Here is a 16,685-nt window from a genome sequence, read left to right as displayed (position 1 = left end):
CTACACCCCAACCCCCAGCCTGCTCCTGAGCCCCCAGCCCAGTGCTCAGTGCACTCCCACCCTCAGCTCAGTGCAGAGAGAGAGAAAGAGAATGGGCTCGAACCAGGGAGAAGGTAGGTACCCATTCTATGTGGGCAGGGCCGGAACCTCAGACCAGCAGTGGGCTGAGCCACTCAGCCCACTGCTGGTCTGGGGTCCCGGCCGCCGGCCCTGCTCCGCCTGCTGCTGGTCTGGGGTTCTGGTTGCCGGCTGCTTGCCAGCCGGGGTCCCAGCTGCCGGTCCCACTCAGCCTGCTGGCGGCCTAGGTGAACGGAACCCCAGGCCGGCAGCAGACTGAGCGGGCTGGTGGCGTAAGATCAGTATTTTAATTTAATTTTAAATGAAGCTTCTTAAACATTTTGAAAACCTTGTTTACTTTACATATGACAATAGTTTAGTTGCATACTATAGACAGAGAGAGACCTTCTAAAAAACATTAAAAAGTATTACTGGCATGTGAAACCTTGAATTAGAGTGAATAAACGAAGACTCGGCACACCACTTCTGAAAGGTTGCCGACCCCTGATGTAATTGGTACTAACTAATGACTTGGTAAATTTTGAGTACAGGGCATTCTTTCTGTAAGGCTATCCTTGACAACAAAGCACTTCAGCAGTTACTAAAAAGGTATTGATGAAAATGTGACATACAGTTGAAAGGTTCCCCCCCATCTGTAAAATAAGGATAATACTGTACTTAAAACACTTCTTGTCACAACACTAGCCTGCCACAAGAGTGAGGATCACCTGTATCATTTATAAAGGTGAAGAGCAGGTGCACCTAGTTACTGGCACTGCTGTAGACATTAGAACAATGTGGGATTGGGTATATTTTCTCATCTGAACGTAAAGTATTATAAAAACAGAGGTAATATAGAAGTGGTGACCTGGAAGGAGAGAGTGGAATTCTCTCACAGAAGGGAGAACATTTCTACAACAGATTCAGAAGAGAGAGTTTTTTTAAAAACGTAAACATATACAATTCCTACCCTAAGCTGTATTGATCTGGTTCAATCATGGCTCTTCTATCAATTCTCCCCACACCAAGATTAGTCTCCACAATGCTGACAGAATGCCTCTGTCTCCTCTCATCATGCAGTGACACTGGCATGGAGTCAAATGAGGAATTGCTGACAATACTAGATCTGGAAGAAATTTCGCTGTGACCAGAATCTGAAAAGTTATCCACAGTGCCACTGGGAGCCAAAGTATAACCTGCATAAGGACCAGAATAACATTAAATAGACATTCTAAATTTACAACCAAAAGACTTCTTAAAGAAAAGTTCAAGCATTAGCAGAGATATTCAATATCAGTACTATTGGAGCAAATACAATTATGGATACATTTAATCAAGAAGAGCAGTACTGTATGCAACAAAAATATGCAACAAGACCATCATTCAAATGGGGCTGTTTTATTTCTGAATGTAGGTTTAAAGATCAGCGGCAACATGAAATATTTGTATTTAGAAAAGTCTGATCTCTTCTTTACAAAACTACTGCCAAATTTATCACTTCCTGGTGTTTTTGGATCTCTAGAATTATATTAAAACATTTCCCTTTGTAGGACATAACACCCAATCATGAAGTATTGTTTATGTCTATGTATGTTAACACAGACTAGGGAGGGCTTGGAACATAGGAACTGCCATGATGGATGAGGCCAGTGGCCTATGTAGTCCAGGATCATGTTTTCAACAGTGAGCCACGCAGGAAAGGTGCAAAATACCTTACAGTGTTACCCTCAGTCCCTAGAGAAAGTTTCCTTCTAACCCCCAATAGTTAAAGTTTGCTTTTAGTCCTGAAGTATGAAGAATTATATTCCTTCCAAACCTTAAAGTATTTGCTATAACAACTCTGGACATACATGTTATCTATATAAATATCTTACCTTTTTTCAGTTCTGCTATGCTTTTGGCCTCAGTTATACCTGCAACACATTCCACAAGCTAGTTGTGAAAAATTATTTCCTTTTACCAGTTTTGAATTTACCAGCTTTCAAGTTCATATTATGAAATAAGGTGAGCAGAAGATCCTGATCTACCCTCTCTTATAAAAGTTATTTTTTATCCTATCCCTTCTTATTCATCTCCTTTGTCAGGTAACCAATCTTAATCTTTTCAATCTCTTCATATGAGAGTTTTTCCATTCTCTTAATCATTCCCCTCACCTTACCAAGGGTTCTCAAACTGGGGGTCATGAGGTTATTACATGGGGAGTCACAAACTGTCAACCTCTACCCCAAACCCCGCTTTGCCTCCAGCATTTATAATGGTATTAAATTTATATAAAAAGTGTTTTTAATTTATAGGGGGTCACACTCAGAGGCTTTCTATATGAAAGGGGTCACCAGTAAAAATGTTTGAGAGCCACTGCTCTAAACCCCCTTCCATAATTCTTCCAAAACCTTTTTGGAGGTGGGGTGACCAGAACTAAACACACTATTTTAGATGAGGATTTTACACTGAGTTAGATATCATTAAAGTATTTTCCTTTTTCTCCATCCCATCTCTTGGTCCCATTCTAACATTTGGTTTACTTTCTTCACCACTGCCTGTATTTCTTTTGGACAAAAGAAGTCAAAACAAAGCAAGTGTTTGGGAAACACCACCATTTAAAAATGTTATTGGGGATTTCTCTTGTTTGATGACAGAAGGTAAACAATTGTTGAACACCTAATTCTGCAGTTCCAATTCCAATGTATATGTATGTGTACAGTATAGAGAAGGCAAATTAAGAACTTCTGCTCTCTGTCTCATATCACAATGAAATTAAGCATTTGACAACATTTGGAAAAATTAAACAGTGGCAAATTCAAAACTGATAATAGGAAATACTTCTTCACACAGTGTGGAACTCACGTGTGGAGCTCATTCCCACAGGAAGTAACTGAGGCCAAGAAAGTAGCTAGAATTAAAAAGGGACATTTTTGACATTTATTGTATAACAGAATATCCAGAGTTACAATAATTAATGATAACAGAAATTTTGGATGGGATATTAAGTCTCATACTTCAGGGTTTAAGCCAATCTCTAACAGAGATCAGGATGAAACCTATGTGGGGGAGCAGTTTATTTCATATGTACCTACTGCTGGTTTCTTAAAGGTTCCTCTGATGCTTCTGGTACTGGCCACTGAGAGAGACAGAATACTGGATCACATGGACCTTAGGCCTGATAGGAATGTAGGAGTTGCCATACTATGTACCATTCATCTGACCTTCACTGTCTAATTTATCCAAACAGGTTTCCAAATGTATGTTCTGCTTATGTGAGGGGCTACAAGAGTCATTCTCTCCGAGACAAAGTCATTTACTTTAACATGCTCCCTCATTTTGTCTCCACATTTTGAACAAACAGAGTCAAGAATACTTCGGCACTGGGGCCATTTGCATGATAGCATAGAAAACAGCAGACAATTCACACTTTGCATGTAGGTGACTGATCACCTCGCAAATATGGGCCTTGATTATAGCACTGCATGTGAGACTTGTCAGCTAAACCTGAGCTGGCCATCTAACCCTTTGTTTTCAGGCAATTAACATTTTCTAGGCTATGGCTACACTAGACATCTTACAGCAGTGCAGCTGCACTGACGCAAGCTCTCTAGTGCAGATGATCTAAAGCTGATGGGAGAGAGCTCTCCCATTGACTTAATTCATCTACCCCCAACATAGCTCTCCCACCGACATAGTGCTGTCCACACCAGTGCTTAGGTCAAGGTAACTTATGTTGCTCAAAAGGGTGGCTTACTCACATCCCTGAGCGACATAAGTTATACTGACATAAGTAGTAGTGTACACATAGTCTTAGAAAGTTTATCCTAAAAGCAGTTCTTTAGGAAGGTAAATTATTAAAATGTAATTTTGTGATGAATGCCCTATCAGCTATCAGTAATCAGTAATATTTGTATTACTGTAATGACCAGGATCCCTAGTCATTGTGCAAGGTGCTGTACAAAAAGAATAAAAAAGATAGGTTAGAGGCCATTCAACAACATACTTTTATATGTAAGCATGCAATTATAATTTTTAGTTTGAAAATCACCATTAAGCTTCAAAGAGATTTCAGTGGAGCTATGCAGTTCATACTAGCTGAGGATCTGTCCCTAACACTGTCAAATCTGATTAAAGTTAAGAGAGAAAACACATTAGTTCATGCTGCCACTAAATCTTGGAAATGCTTTGAAGTTTAGAACCATTTTCACGGATTGCTTTACCAAATACACAGTACTACACTTCCTCTCCATTTATCTGATCCCGATTCCTTTTTCAATAAATGCACTGGCCTTGACAGAATGTGATCAAATTCATATAAATTCACACCTTGCTAAAGTCTACAAGATAAAATTATGTTGAGATCTTACAAAGACTTGAACTAATTATCAAAGGATTTTCTGCACAAGATCCTCCTTTATCACACCCTTAAAAAAGCTCACTTCAGCAGTGCTTTTGGATATGTAGTTGTACTTTTGAAGGACAGACCCCTCATCCCTTTTAAAAACATTAGCTAATTGTGTGTGTGATCTTTTTCCTTTTGCTTTTGTAAGCCCCACCTATCCTATAGGTCTGTGGTGCAGTTATTCTTGTTACTGTTCTCACTTCCAAGAGAAGAGGAGGAACTGGTTAGATCCGACTGTCTGGCGCCATAATATCTCAGCTGATTGCCACTGCCACCTAACAACAGGATGAGAACAGAGTTTAGATATCCATTTGACAGACAGAGGAAAGAGTGATACCCAGATGAAATGCACACAAGTTTCAATTTCTCAGCATCACAGTGCAATTTGGTGGGAGTTATTACTACAGTGAAATCTAGAACTGTCCAAGCTCTATCACAAGTCTGAGCTCTTACTGTGTGGGTCTCAACTCTGACACAGATTTTTTAATACAACTTTCTTTCATGCAGCCATTAAAATTGATTTCTATGTTATTCTGAAAAGGATAGGAGGAGAAAATGACCTTGAGGTTACCTGCTATAGGAATATGTTATTCCATTTCTACAGTGACAATTTTTTTTTAAATACAAGAAAGGCAAGTGCTTGCACTTGATCTTTTTACTCTTAATTAACAACCAGAGCCAGTACCATGAAAAAGGAAACAGGACAGAGATTCATCAGGAGTCTTAAATCATCTTCTTTAAATTCATTTGCAGTTTTGGCCAGTCACACTGGACAGTAATCTCTACCAGTATATTTTAAGATAATTTCATAGAAACTAACTCAGCCAAGAAAGCCTCATTGTGCAAAGCCATGTGTCAAACTTCCACCTTGATTCTTGGGATGACTAAGGTGTTCGCATATAGGAAATGTAATGCTTTACTGATCTGAGCCTTTAACACTCTACGGAAAATCCTGCTATCTTGCATGGGTCCCTCTCCATCCAGCACAATTGCACAGCAGGCAGGCATGATTTTAACCTAGTAATTCCTTTAGAAATCAGCAGAGGGCTTGGTTATTATACCCAGTGATGCTCCAAGGTGCCACTATGAGCTCTGAAATTCTGCCCCTGTATGCTGCCTTTGGTAGAAGGCAACTGAAGGAGACATGTTTTTCTCTGAAGTAGCAGTAAGGAGAGTTGCTTAGTGCGATGGCTACAGGATTCTCTAAACCCATCTTCCTGCGTTTTGCTAACAGGATGGCTCCTGAGGCATCCACTTGGGCACCACTACTCCACTTCCCTGCCAATCCTCATGTGGCAGCATAAGTAGGGAAAGATGTCACCCCTAGGGCTTATCTAGACATACAGGTAGCGTGCAGCAAACTGTGGTGTAAATCTACAGTGCGTTAGTCTGCTGTGCACTAAATGTCCGTGTGGCCCATGCTACCACACAATGAAAGGGCATTTTGACTTATTCTGCTTTGAGATGTAAGTAGATCCGTGTGCACTAGTGAACTTTTAGTTTGGTAGCAGAGTCCACATGAACAGTTAGTGTGCTGTAGATTTACATCCCAGCTTGCTGTGCACTAATTGTTCATCTAGACAAGTCATTAGTCTCCAAGATCCCCTCACAGTTATTTCTAAAGCCTACAGGTTTCAGGAAAAGGAAGGGAAAGTGTTGCACATCTTATACCTTTCCTTGGAGAGGTCTGTGGTGATGTGGGAGGAGAAGACAACTGTGAAGATGCATTTGATATTGTGTCTTCAGCTTGTTTCTTGTGACGGTCCAAACTTCCTTCTTCAGACAATGAAAGAATTTTCTTTAACGCTTGTGGGGAGTTAATGCCTTTAAGGAAGAATGAATGTATTAAGCTGGAAATATATACACTTGTTAATTTTACAATGCATTATAGGGACACTGTAAAGATAAAATATTTATCTTCCTTGATTTACTAATACCACTTTGAGTGAACACTTTTACCAAAGCAATCACTCTATATCTGACCTATCAGTTCTCATCCTCACAGGAAACCTGCACAACACTTTCAAAAGACGAGCCTGGGAGCTTAAATTCATAACTTCACTAGACACTAAAAATCATGGACTAAATCAGCCCCTCCCCGCTTTCCTTTCCTCCCTATCACTTGAAGGGTGTTAACAGGCCACTTCACCTTGAATGTTCCCTTGAAACATGTGTTAACTACTTATGCTAAACGATCTGTTCCACCTTGTATTCAGCTATGACACGCTGAGTATGGCTATGTCTACACTAGCATTTTTGTTGGTAAAACTTACGTCACACAGGGATATGCAAAAACACACTCCTGACCAACATAAGTTACAATGACGTAAGCATCGGTGTGGACAGCACTATGTTGGTGGGAGACGCTCTCCCGACGATGTAGTTACCGCCGCTCGTTGGGAGTGATTTAATTATGCTGATGGGAGACCTCTCTCTCATGGGCATAGAGTGTATACATAGACCTTACAGCGGCACAGCTGTGCCGCTCTAAGGTCTCTAGTGTAGACATAGCCTAAGTTTCCCAGACCTGAAGAAGAGCTCTGTGTAGCTCAAAAGTTTGTCTCTCTCACCAACAGAAGTTGGTCCAATAAAAAAAAAAAAAATTACCTCACCCACCTCATCTCTCTAATACCACTTTTAATAATCTAAAATAAAAATAATTAATTTACTCCTATTTACAGTATGCTGTTTATTTCTGTATTTTACTCAGCTTTGACAATGAAATTGGACCACTCTGTTTTAGATTCCAATTCACATCTACTAGCAAAATATTGCGTGTCTGGGTTTCCACCTGTTCATCGAAAAGATCGTCTGTAACTCGTGTTCCAGAATATTTTCTCTGCAGATCTATAGCCTGGGAAATGCGTGTGATGAGTACTGGGAGATCAAAACTAGAAAAAAGGGTGGAGCTGTACACAATCCCTCAGAGATTCCAATTTTATTGAAAGGTTACATAAAAGGACCTCAGCTGCTCTTCAGTTGCTTTGGCTATTCAAAATAGCTTAGAATATCACCAAAGAAAGTGGTGCGGAAAGTTGGGCAAGTGAACATCTGGTGGAGCAATATATTCCTAGAGTTGGCTTTCTTCCTTTCTCCTTTGAGAACTGTCTCTGCATAAACCCTATATTTTGGGAGACTAGCAGTAACAGAGAAGACCTAGAGAGCAAAGACTGAAGAACTGCTCTCTTGAAACAGGCATCAAGTTTGCTGATTAAAAGTGCAGATTAATCTACATGTGACAGCTCTGCAAATTTCAGGGGTGGAGTTATTTTTTCAAGCATGCTACAGAATTTGCATTTGATCTAGAGAACTGCAGTGTTGCAATCAATAATCCAGAATTATTTGATTAACACAGTTTATTTGATCCTCTAGACAGCAGAATCTACAGAACTAGACTAATACTACATTATTTCTTGTTCATTTGGTGTTCATTTTTTAAAATCCCTCTTTTGTAGCCTAAACAATAGGTATGAGAGACCCTAATAGCAAGTGGTGACAGAATAGAGCAATGCTTCTGGAAAATCACTCCCTGTATAAAGGGGATAGCTAGCGTATCCTGCTTAGAAACAAATTTGAGAATACGTTTTTAATTCAAATTACATATGAAAAATTTCAGACTACTTCAAACACTGCAACAGGATGAGCTACTTTAGCTGCCAGAGAGAGACGTGGAGAAATCAAATTATTTTTAAGATATTACCATTCTCCTATTTCAATCTGTGGCATCCCAAACAGTGGAACTTTAGCACTGCAATAGAAAAAGATTTTGGGGAATGTGGTGTCAAATGAAAAAGTTAAAAGCTACAGCCCACATTTTCAGAAGTGATTAGTGACTGGGGGTACTCAACTTGACATACCTTGGACAGGCCTGATTTTTGGAGGGCAGATGCTCAAATACTTTTGAAAATCAGGCCCCTTTATGGTCTCTCAGATTGATCACCCAAAAATGGAGACAAGCAAAATCATTAGTGATTTGAAAATTTAAGCCCAAGGGTCTAGTGTACCAGCCAGAAGACCTATCATCACCGGATGGAAACAAGTCTACAACTGAAAGGATAAGACAGCCAGACCCCTTTACTAGGAATAGTTTTCTCCTGTTTATCTGCTAGGAGGAGGATTTATATATGCTGTCTAAACTGACAGAGGGATAACTGAGAGCACTAACTTGAACTAAATGTTACAATATTTCACCAGTTCAAAAATACACCCGCTTGAACTATACAAAAACATTTAAACCTTTTTAACAAAACACACCCGCCCGCTCATTTCACTTACCAAATGGTGGGAGGTCTTTCACTGGTACTTTCTTGCGAGAGGGATAGAGGGACACAGCAGGGACCTGCAATGCTTGGTTTATTTTATGCTGCTGCTGCACCTTCTGCTGAATTCCTGCCCTAGGTGCCACTGGTGACGTTTCCTGTTTCCCAGACCGTTTGTCCCCTGGATTCTTCGGTACTTTGTAATAAATGGAAGAAACAAGGTATTAACTTCTATTTCAGCAGTCTTTAAGTAAAAGGTTCAAAACTCCTGAGTTTAATTAAAAGGAGTTAAGACACAATGAAGACTGCGGTATCCATACCTATTTAAAGAGGCGAAGGGAGGGAGAGAGCTTTAATTCCTTTAAAACACATATTGTTTTTAATTATAAAATCTTTGCTGACCTTTCCACATAACAGAGCTCAGAGAACAGGCAGGTAAGTGACAGGAAGATATAGCCCAGAAGTTAAGTTACATGCAGATATAAGCAGCTATTTATAATGCTTATTTCATGAAAAAGCTCACATGTGTTGGTGGCTGGCTCACACTGCAGAGACAGTGTCTGGAGGCTCTCTTCATCCATTTCCAGGTCCAAGTTAGAGAGGTACTGCTTCACTTTTCGTGCCATTTGAGCATCTTCATACAGTTTTTTGGCATTGAGAAAGGAGCTGCGACGTACCCGCTTTTTGTGTCCCCCTGTTTGTGCAACATCTAGCACTGCTGCATTTGTACTGCCCTGGCTGAGAGACCTGAAGTGAAGTGGGAAAGAGGAGAAAGATAGACTTAGTCTAGCACAGTATCACTTCATAAACTGGAAACATGCAAAAGGTTCCATGAATGTCAGTCTATGGTCAAAGCTTACATGCCTCATTCCAGTAAGTCAAACAGCTATAATAGATAGAAGATGAGGATCAAGAAATCTCTTTATTTGGTTAAAAATAATAATTTATGTATAATTAAATAAAATAAGTGCCTGGAACCTATTCTACTCCAACTAGGCAATCTCCCTTCACACATCTAGAAAAGCATTCAAGATAGCCCTCTCACAAAAGTCAGCTACTGAGAAGGTTGGAGCATTAAGAAAAGCTCATGCAGCAAGGCAACGCTGACAGACAACTGTAGCTGAGCTTCAAATTTAAATACAAATTATCTAGAAAGTATCTTCAACATAGTCTTAATCTGGGTTTATAAAGACCTCAATTTCAATAGTAATGAAGAAAAATATCTTTTTTTATGCCCTAACTTGAGTACGATGAGCTTTTTGTTAAACAAATGATTAATTAGTCAATGAGGAAATAAACGTCATGCATTTCAATTTGTGTATGTATATATGGAAGCTATTTGTGGCTTCTGATTTGTTAAGAGTAAAAAATGGAGGCTGGATTTAGAGTGAAAATATAGTTAGTTGAGCTGTAAAAAACATGATACTTCAGTTTTTAACATCAGTGGATTTCATCTTCATTCATTTATCAGGCATATGTAAATTAGTTCTAAATTTTAGTTGTAGAGCTATCCCCATTCTATTTTGGAATTTCCTTTCTATTACAAGCCAGACTGGTTATATTAAAGTCAATTGTATTGGTGTGCTAAATAAACAACCCTTCCCCAAATCCCACTCAAAAATATCTGTAAATAGTTTCAAAGCTCTTGTTTTTTTGACCTCAAAAGCAAAAGCACCATTGGATTAAACTTATTGTAAGTACAAAAGGGTTAAAAGAAAAATGTCAAAGCATCAGAAAATTAAAGATAGCAAGTAGAAAAACAATGCAAATGGTCAGAAAAGAATGTTTGTCTGTGTGCGTTGTCTCCAACCACTTACCCCAAACTCCTCCATTTCTTCTTCCTGCAAGTGAGAGCCATGAAGAGTGAAGCATGGGTTTAGGAAGAGACAGAGAAAGATCACAAGCTCAGAAAGAAAAGACCAGACCTCAGGACAAGCAGTACTAGAAGCCCACAAACATTAAAATAGCCTTATCTGAGGCGCACAGTCGGATATTAAAAACTCTTCTCGTTCAAATTAAGCAAGAGTGCATTACACTATCTCTACACAAAACAAAACAGCAATCACTTCACATTCTCCAGCACCACTGATTTATGCTGAAGTTCAAATATTCCTATTTGTAGTAAACTGTGAGCAATTTAGATTGTCGTATGCATCAACATTTCATACATAAACTTTCCTCTAATACAGTACAGAGTGAGATAGAATATCTTTATTCAGACTATGAATTGGTGGGATCTCATCATGGAATCAGGCAAATTGGTTGTCAGTGGAAGAATATAAAACACTGTTTCCTCCATGGTAAAATCTATAATTGCTTTCCTTTTTAAAACTGATTTTAAAATGTAGATACAGTACATAACTGTGATTACCTAAAAGTGGTGCAAGGTAGTGAATGAGACATTGTATATCTATAATGCTGTAATACAACCAGTGATACAGAAATTATACAGTCCAATCTTGTAACTGAAAACTCCCATTGACTTCTATGAGTGTTCCAGGCATAGGAAGAACAAGAGGCCCCACAGGTGGGAAGATAAAGTCTCATCTGTCATCATTTAATTTGCAATGTTTCTTTTGTTAAGGGCTATGGAGGGGCACTAGAGAATTACTTATTTTATTATTGATACTCAACTTTTTGTCTCAATCAACTGAAGCTCTGTTGAAGACAAACCTACCTAGTCCTGAACATTACAGCAGGATCCATGTTAACAGAAGCCATTCGACCAACATGACGAATTTCTTTTGCAATCATTCTCAGCTTCTCAAAATTGACCAAGCCTTCCACTTTTGAGTCATTTCCTATATTTCATAAAAAGAAGACAAGTAAATAATAATGGTATCAGCTACTAGGCTGCAAAATCCATTTTCTGTGGAGATAAAGTACCAAGCTATTTTGCATTTACCTTCATGAAGGAATGTAAGGTCCTTTTTGATAACAGGGAAGAGAGGAATAATGGGAGGCTGTAGGTTTTGGCTGTTCAGGACATTACGATATTTTGCCATGTTCCTAGATGGATCAAACAAGTCTTGAAGATCTTGAAACAGCTTCTCATATTTGCTTGGAAGTTTTTCCCAAGTAGTGCGGAGCCTTGCAACTGGTGCCAAATTCAGGCCACTGAAAACAGTTCATTAGGGTTTGGTTTTGTTTGTCCAATTAAATACAAACTATTTAACTATTTACAAACTATGCAAATTTAATAGAAAGAAAACTGCAACACCCAAATATAAAACTATACAATTTTGTGTAGCAGAAATATCATATCCCATATCAGGCAAAGTGTTGTAGTACAGCAATATACCAATCAAGTGCAAATATTGGTAAGCAAACATTGCATTTTGAAAATGTGCATTATAAAATCTACACAATAAATCTGTTATGAAAATGCATATCTTAAAGGTATGAATTTTTTATTAACTATAATGACTGATGGAATCTATACAATGCAGTATACCCAGATTGGTATCTGCCTCCACTATAGAGGAGTTGTCTGCCCTTTACCATGGAAGTTTACAATCTCTAGGTATATCTGGACTCACGGTCACTCCTGGATTCCCAGACTGTGTCAGTGACCAAGGATGCTTATCTCCAAATCTATATCTGGTGATAGTGCTAAGACCATTTCCTTTGCCACAATCCATGTGCCATGTCACCTCCAGATGGAATTGCTGAAATAGACTCTATACTTAAGGATATACAGGAGCTGCAGCTGGCTGAAAAACCTGTGGTCCACTCCCTTAGTGCTGTTGGCAAAAGGAGTACTTTACACCAGTGGTCCTGACTAGCTATTCACTTCTGGCTGAAAAGGAGGTATTGATATCAATCTATAAAGTCAGCTATTGTTCAAGTCCTAGCTAACCGATAGGCTGCCTCTCACCCCATATTATGAAGCAGGACTTAAGCTCAGCTGAAGTGGCTGAACTAAATCCCTAGATTTAAATGCCTCAGGGGCGCTGACCGATTCCTAGCCAGGGTCTCTGATTTTGGAGAATGTTCTTCCCCTTCTAGTCTGATGGGGTTCAAATCCACTGACCTTCCAGACAAGTGGCAGAGATGATTTTTTTTTTTTAAACAAAGGCTTTTGCACGGAAGGGCGATAACGAGATATGCCAATAGTCTTTTTTTTGTAGCCTGTGATATTTACATTTCTATTATTATGGTGTTATCTTTTTTTATTTCTGCAACCTGAAGTATTCTGAAGAGTTTAAGTATTTCTTTAATACAGGTACTAGACATTTTCTACTTTTACATTCTGTAATTTAAAATTAGAACACAAGAACAGCCATACTGGGTCAGACCAAAGGTCCATCCAGCCCAGTATCCTGTCTACCGACAGTGGCCAATGCCAGGTGCCCCAGAGGGAGTGAACCTGACAGTAAAGATCAAATGATCTCTCTCCTGCCATCCATCTCCACCCTCTGACAAACAGAGGATAGGGACACCATTCCTTACCCATCCTGGCTAATAGCCATTAATGGACTTAACCTTCATGATTTTATCTAGTTCTCTTTTAAACCCTGTTATAGTCCTAGTCTTCACAACCTCTTCAGGCAAGGAGTTCCACAGGTTGACTGTGCGCTGTGTGAAGAAGAACTTCCGTTTATTTGTTTTAAACGTGCTGCCCATTAATTTCATTTAGTGGCCCCTAGTTTTGATATTATGGGAACAAGTAAATAACTTTTCCTTATTCATTTTCTCCACACCACTCATGATTTTATATACCTCTATCATATCCCCCCTTAGTCTCCTCTTTTCCAAGCTGAAAAGTCCTAGCCTCTTTAATTTCTCCTCATATGGGACCCGTTCCAAACCCCTAATCATTTTAGTTGCCCTTTTCTGAAATTTTTCTAATGCCAGTATATCTTTTTTGAGATGAGGAGATTACTTTGGGGATTTAAAAAAAATCCTTAATCTGAGGAATTTTATAACAAAATTTCCCCCAGCTGGATTTTCTGCACATGAAATACAAACCCTTAAGAACAGACAACAGTAATACAGTAACCCAAATTCAAAGAACTGCATTCTAATTACTTCTATTGCTTTCTTCAGCTCCAGATAGGGTAGATAATAGTACACTCTCCCACTGGGAACAATTTTTCTTTTGTCAACAGTCTAAGCAGCTGATAGTACAAAACTACAATCAATAATATACCAAGACTCAATAAATGCAGGGTACTGAGCACCTTCTATGAGGTAATGCACATCCTAACTCCCACAGGAAAGCAGGAGGCGAAGTCAAATAGCACTTCATGAGATGAACTTGGTATCTCGTAAGGATCAAGCACCAAGACAGAAAATACCACAAGCCACCTGCTTTCTTATAACTGAAAATTCTTTTTAATATCCACCCTCCCCTATCACCTTTCCCATAGGCACAACCACAAGAGTAGAACAAGGGGATATGCAATCCTTTTGATATCCTTCCTCCATGCAGCTGCTGGACTTATTCTCACTCCTGGACCCTCTTAAATTTTTTATTTTTTTCTAAGTTTGACTATCTCTAACTTTGCCATCCATCTCAAAATTCTCTTTCCTCCCATGCCACACAACTTCTGTATTCCCTAATTCCTCTAGTTTCAGTTTTTATCAAGCTGGTCAAGTTCCAAGGATTAGTTCAACAAACATTTTAATATCAGGATACAAGATTCTTGGGAGAAAAAAAATCTTTTCCTATCTTTTTTAGGAGTGTCCAAAGCTGACGGTAATAGTATTAGTCAGCTCCCTTTCTGTCTAATGCAAATTTCTATTCAGTTTGAAGTATTACTCCTGAGTAATCTGAACTGAATTCACGGAAAAAAAAAAGAAAAAAAACACCACCACACAAACCTTCTCTTATTTACCTGATAATTGCAAACATGGAGTTGAAGTTCTTGCATTCCCTGCAGTGCAGTGCTATCTTAATGAAGTGTTTAATGATCTTCATTCTTTTTAGCTGGTTGGTTTCTCTTAGAATCTCAGATGCTACCCAAAATGTTTCTTGGTTTATCACTTCTTCAAACTTTTTCAAGTTAGCACAACTGGTTTTAGATTTGAGTTTAAACAGGTCATCTATGTACTCTGTGGGTTCAATGTTACGAAACAGCTCAAAGTTTCGCATGGAGAGCTGAGCAGCCATCTCAACAGTACTGAGCTGCAGTAGGGAAATTTGACTTTCCCGCAGTAACTCCTGAGCATCTTCATCTGAACACAATGTTTCTGTCTCCATGTTGTTTTTCAGATAATACCTATAAAAATCAAATAGCAGAAGAAAATTGATAGCTAAGTTCATCATATACTAGAGAAAAGTTACAGACTGAAATTATGTATATATATGTATATGCTCTAACTAGCTTAGAATAGTAACCTGAAGTTGAAATATTTCTGGGGAGAAAACAGACTGTTACAAGTTTGCAGACACTCATATGCATTCGAATTCGTTTTAAAGTGACATAATATAAACTAAAGTCTCACCTGCCACTTAGCTGTATCCTATCAGCAAGCTTGGATAGCTGATCTGGAAGCCTCCTTTGCTTGATTACACCCTCTGGAGTGACAGAGACTTCACACAAAGAATACGCATCAGGAGTAGCAGTTACAGCAAACTCTCTAATTGCCTGAATGACCACTTCCTTTGCTGTTGTGTCCTTACTAATCATAATATAACGACTTTGCTGGTCTGCCTTGAAAACCCTCAGAACTTGGTCTGGTAAGTCTGAAGAAGAAAAAGAAACAAACCACAAATGCAGGTCAAAGAACAATAAAAGTGATGACACCACAGGAGTATATCTGCACAGTTACTTCTGACATCAGGGTCACTGTGTTTTCATTCTTCTCCCCTTTCCTCTCCTGAAATTTTTTTACAGGGCATAGTTCCTAACTGATATGCATCTGGTGGGTCTAACCTGAATTTAGACCCGAAAACTTCATCTACAAGAGACCATCTGAAACCTACTAATATGGCAGAAAGTCCCAGGCTTAAGGACTCACTTATGGAATCTTTAAAATATTAGAGGAGTGAGACCTGCATAAGATTTTGTGGATGTAGAAGATTGATTTGGATCCACTACAAAGGATAAGACTTGCAGCTTGGAAGTCTGGGTTTCTCTGGTCTATAAAACGGAACTGCTCCCAGTCTGGATTATATGCCGCTTTTAAATAGACTCTGCTCCCAATCCTAAATCCTCGACTCCTATACTGAGAGCCCAAACAGTGTGTTTGTTTTGTTGCCTTAGAGAGTTTTGGAATTCTGCAAAAAGTGAAAGTGTTAGTGCTGAGTTTTCCTCCCCACTACCCCAAAAATGGAACCTCTTACAGGCCAACAGAGCAGCACCTGCAAGGAAGTGGACAGGTAAGGAATGGGTACTCACCTTATGCAGAAACTGGAGTTCGAGATGTGTGTTCCTATGGGCTCTCTAGTTCAGATGTACTTTGACTGGAGTACTGCCCATTTGGCCTGCACATGCACGCTACACATCCTCATACTCTGCACTGAGTATATATAGGCCTGCACTGGTAAACTGCCATTAGTTCCTTTTCCACTGCTATGTCTCATAGAAGAAACTTGGAAGCAGAGGGGAAGGAGGGTGGTAGAGGAACACTCAAAGGTACACACCTCAAAGAACTTTATTCACCTTGTGCAGTAATTTCTCTCTTTCTTCTTCAAGTAGTGTTCCTATGGGTGCTCTACTTCATAACAAAAGGAGGAAGCTTCAGAGTCAAGTCCAATACTGAAGACAAGACTGCTTTCCCAAGGACAACAGGTAGAGGAATAAACCATCATGCGGTTCATGGAAAATATATGTAGTGGGGACAAAGTTGCAGCTTTGCAGATCTCAACAATGGGAACGTTTTTGAGTAATGCCACAATGGTAGAGAGAGACCTTGTGGAATGGGCTAATACCTACGATAACAAAAAAGAATACATCCAGAAATCCATCTGAAAAGTGCTTGGGTGGAGATTGTGGACCCTTTGGTCCTCTCAGCAATTGATACAACAGTCTTGGAAA

General features: G+C 39.2%; 1 protein-coding gene across 1 annotated transcript in view; it reads right to left on the bottom strand.

Moving 5' to 3' along the window:
• The window catches only part of RAPGEF2 (Rap guanine nucleotide exchange factor 2), a 307,928-nt gene that overhangs the window by 9,253 nt on the left and 281,990 nt on the right, over nt 1-16,685 (bottom strand). The window contains exons 18-26 of the mRNA XM_045019477.1: nt 15,151-15,391; nt 14,541-14,924; nt 11,606-11,817; nt 11,378-11,501; nt 9,224-9,447; nt 8,717-8,896; nt 6,113-6,265; nt 4,642-4,716; nt 1,028-1,253 (exon numbers count right to left, since the gene is read on the bottom strand). Coding sequence (XP_044875412.1) covers nt 1,028-1,253; nt 4,642-4,716; nt 6,113-6,265; nt 8,717-8,896; nt 9,224-9,447; nt 11,378-11,501; nt 11,606-11,817; nt 14,541-14,924; nt 15,151-15,391 — 1,819 coding nt within the window. The remainder of the gene's footprint in view (nt 1-1,027; nt 1,254-4,641; nt 4,717-6,112; nt 6,266-8,716; nt 8,897-9,223; nt 9,448-11,377; nt 11,502-11,605; nt 11,818-14,540; nt 14,925-15,150; nt 15,392-16,685) is intronic.

Source organism: Mauremys mutica, chromosome 5 (assembly GCF_020497125.1).
Source record: "Mauremys mutica isolate MM-2020 ecotype Southern chromosome 5, ASM2049712v1, whole genome shotgun sequence".
Lineage (NCBI taxonomy): Eukaryota > Metazoa > Chordata > Testudines > Geoemydidae > Mauremys > Mauremys mutica.
The sequence above is the reverse complement of the archived record's forward strand: the minus strand, read 5'-3'. Positions and strand labels throughout refer to the sequence as shown.